Below are 2,165 nucleotides of genomic sequence, written 5' to 3'. Positions count from 1 at the left end.
TGCCCAAAGAGAAACGACGCAACATGACTCTCCTCTACAATCCTATGTCTGTGAATGAATTGTATACATCCTATCCTAGTATACCGTGGTGGGAATACCTTAACACCATCCTGGAACCGCAAGCACAACTTAATCGAGACGAAATAATTATCGTAAATGCGCCCAGCTATCTAAAGGATTTCGAACGGCTGATTAGCACAACGCCGAAAAGGGTGCAGGCAAACTACGCGCTCTGGAGAGCGACTGCTGAGTCAGTTAAGTACCTAACAGATGACATCCGGAAGATAGAACTGAAGTACATAATGGAGTTAAACGGTAAAAAAGAAAGGGAGCCGAGATGGAGAGAATGCATAGGCATTGTTTCCAACAGAATGGATTTTAGCGTCGGCTCGATATACGTGAGGAAATATTTTAAAGAGGACGCGAAGGAAACCGTACTCGAAATGGTTAATAATATTAAACAGGAATTTATAAAGATCCTGAAGAAGGTGAGGGAACATATAAAAATTTTAATTTATAATTATAAAAAAATGAAAATCTTATCAAGTCTCTGACATTCTTCTAATCTATAAGGATTGGAATCTTAAAAATAAGAACATTTCTCTTTTTCATTCTTTTAGTATTTTTCTCTTTATCTGAAAATTAAAATAAATTAAAATAAAAGAAACAAAATTAAAAAATATAATATCTTGTTACATGTGTTTTGATCAATAAATTAGAATTTTAAAATCATTTTCGTTATCTATATTTGTTATTAAGAGATATTATGTTAAAGCTATTAATCTAAAAATATTTATCATATATATTTTGAAACGTTAATAAATTTTTAACAAAATTACACGCGTTTTTAGGTGGATTGGATGGATGAAAAAACTAGAAGAAGCGCTTTAGAAAAAGCAGCCGCCATGTCTTTACATGTTGCCTATCCAAATGAATTGTTAGATGATAGAAAACTCGATAATTATTATGAAGGACTTGAACTCAGTATTGATAATTATTTAGAAAACATTTATAACTTGTCTACTTTTGAAAGAAATTTCTTATTTAGTAGACTGAGACAGCCAGTGAATAAAACAGAATGGATAAATTACGGCGCGCCGGCTGTCATCAATGCGTATTCCTTACTGAATAAGAACAGTATTGGTAACTAAAAACAATTCCGTGAGAGCACATATGAATATCCCAAATAACAAATAGAATTAAAAAAAAAAATTTATTTGTCTATTCAGTCATATGTTAATTTTGAATTCATTTTTTTACATGCAAAAAAAGTCTTTTTTCATCTGAAAATTAACTCAAAATTAATGACATACGACTAAATTCTATTTTTACTCTCTGTGCTTTAAAATCTGGGATATAAATTCATTAGATTATTTTTGCGAATTAAATAATGAGCCTCTACTTCAATAATAAAATCCATAAAATTATATCAGTTTCTTATTCTTTATAATATTTGTCACTATGTACCGAGTCATGCTTTTATTTATCTTGTAGAATTGCCCGCGGGTATTTTGCAAGGCATATTTTTCAACAATGAACGGCCACGTTACATGAACTATGGCGGCATCGGGTTTATTATTGGCCATGAAATTACTCACAACTTTGATGATCAAGGCAGAGAATTTAATAAGGAAGGTAATCTTGTGGATTGGTGGGAGCCAGAGACGAAGAAGCGTTATCTCAAAAAGGCTGAATGCATAATTCATCAATATGGAAATTATACTGCAGAAGAAGTCGGATTAAACGTAAGATTAAATCTTATACATCTATTTCTATATTTATCAAATATATTGCTTTGCTATATAAAATTTCTTTTAAAATTTTGGTGCAGGAGAATCTAGATAATTATATAGATAAAATATAAGAAACTTTAGTCATATGAGTTATTTGGCAATTTACAATCAGATTTATTGGCTAGGCCTTTAAAAAGACATTTGAGAGAAATATTTTTTTTACTATATTAATAAAAAACATTTTTTTCAAGTTGAAATGTTATCATATTAATATATGTTATATTGTTACAGTTGAACGGGATAAACACCCAGGGTGAGAACATCGCGGACAATAGCGGCACAAGGGAAGCCTATTATGCGTATAAAGAATGGATTAAACGAAACAAACCGGAGCAAAGATTACCGGGGTTGCCGTACAGTCCAGAACAGATG

General features: G+C 31.4%; 2 protein-coding genes across 2 annotated transcripts in view; both read left to right on the top strand.

The window, feature by feature from the left end:
* The window catches only part of LOC105450766 (membrane metallo-endopeptidase-like 1), a 22,952-nt gene that overhangs the window by 17,448 nt on the left and 3,339 nt on the right, over positions 1–2,165 (top strand). The gene's annotated exons all lie outside the window — the stretch shown is intronic.
* LOC105450767 (membrane metallo-endopeptidase-like 1) overlaps positions 1–2,165 on the top strand; it is a 9,660-nt gene that overhangs the window by 4,213 nt on the left and 3,282 nt on the right. The window contains exons 7-10 of the mRNA XM_011690767.1: positions 1–488; positions 852–1,143; positions 1,495–1,745; positions 2,025–2,162. Coding sequence (XP_011689069.1) covers positions 1–488; positions 852–1,143; positions 1,495–1,745; positions 2,025–2,162 — 1,169 coding nt within the window. The remainder of the gene's footprint in view (positions 489–851; positions 1,144–1,494; positions 1,746–2,024; positions 2,163–2,165) is intronic.

The sequence above is a fragment of the Wasmannia auropunctata genome, unplaced genomic scaffold, assembly GCF_000956235.1.
Source record: "Wasmannia auropunctata unplaced genomic scaffold, wasmannia.A_1.0 LD336055.1, whole genome shotgun sequence".
NCBI classification, from domain to species: domain Eukaryota; kingdom Metazoa; phylum Arthropoda; class Insecta; order Hymenoptera; family Formicidae; genus Wasmannia; species Wasmannia auropunctata.
Note: the sequence above shows the minus strand (reverse complement) of the source record. Positions and strands in the feature narration are given on the sequence as shown.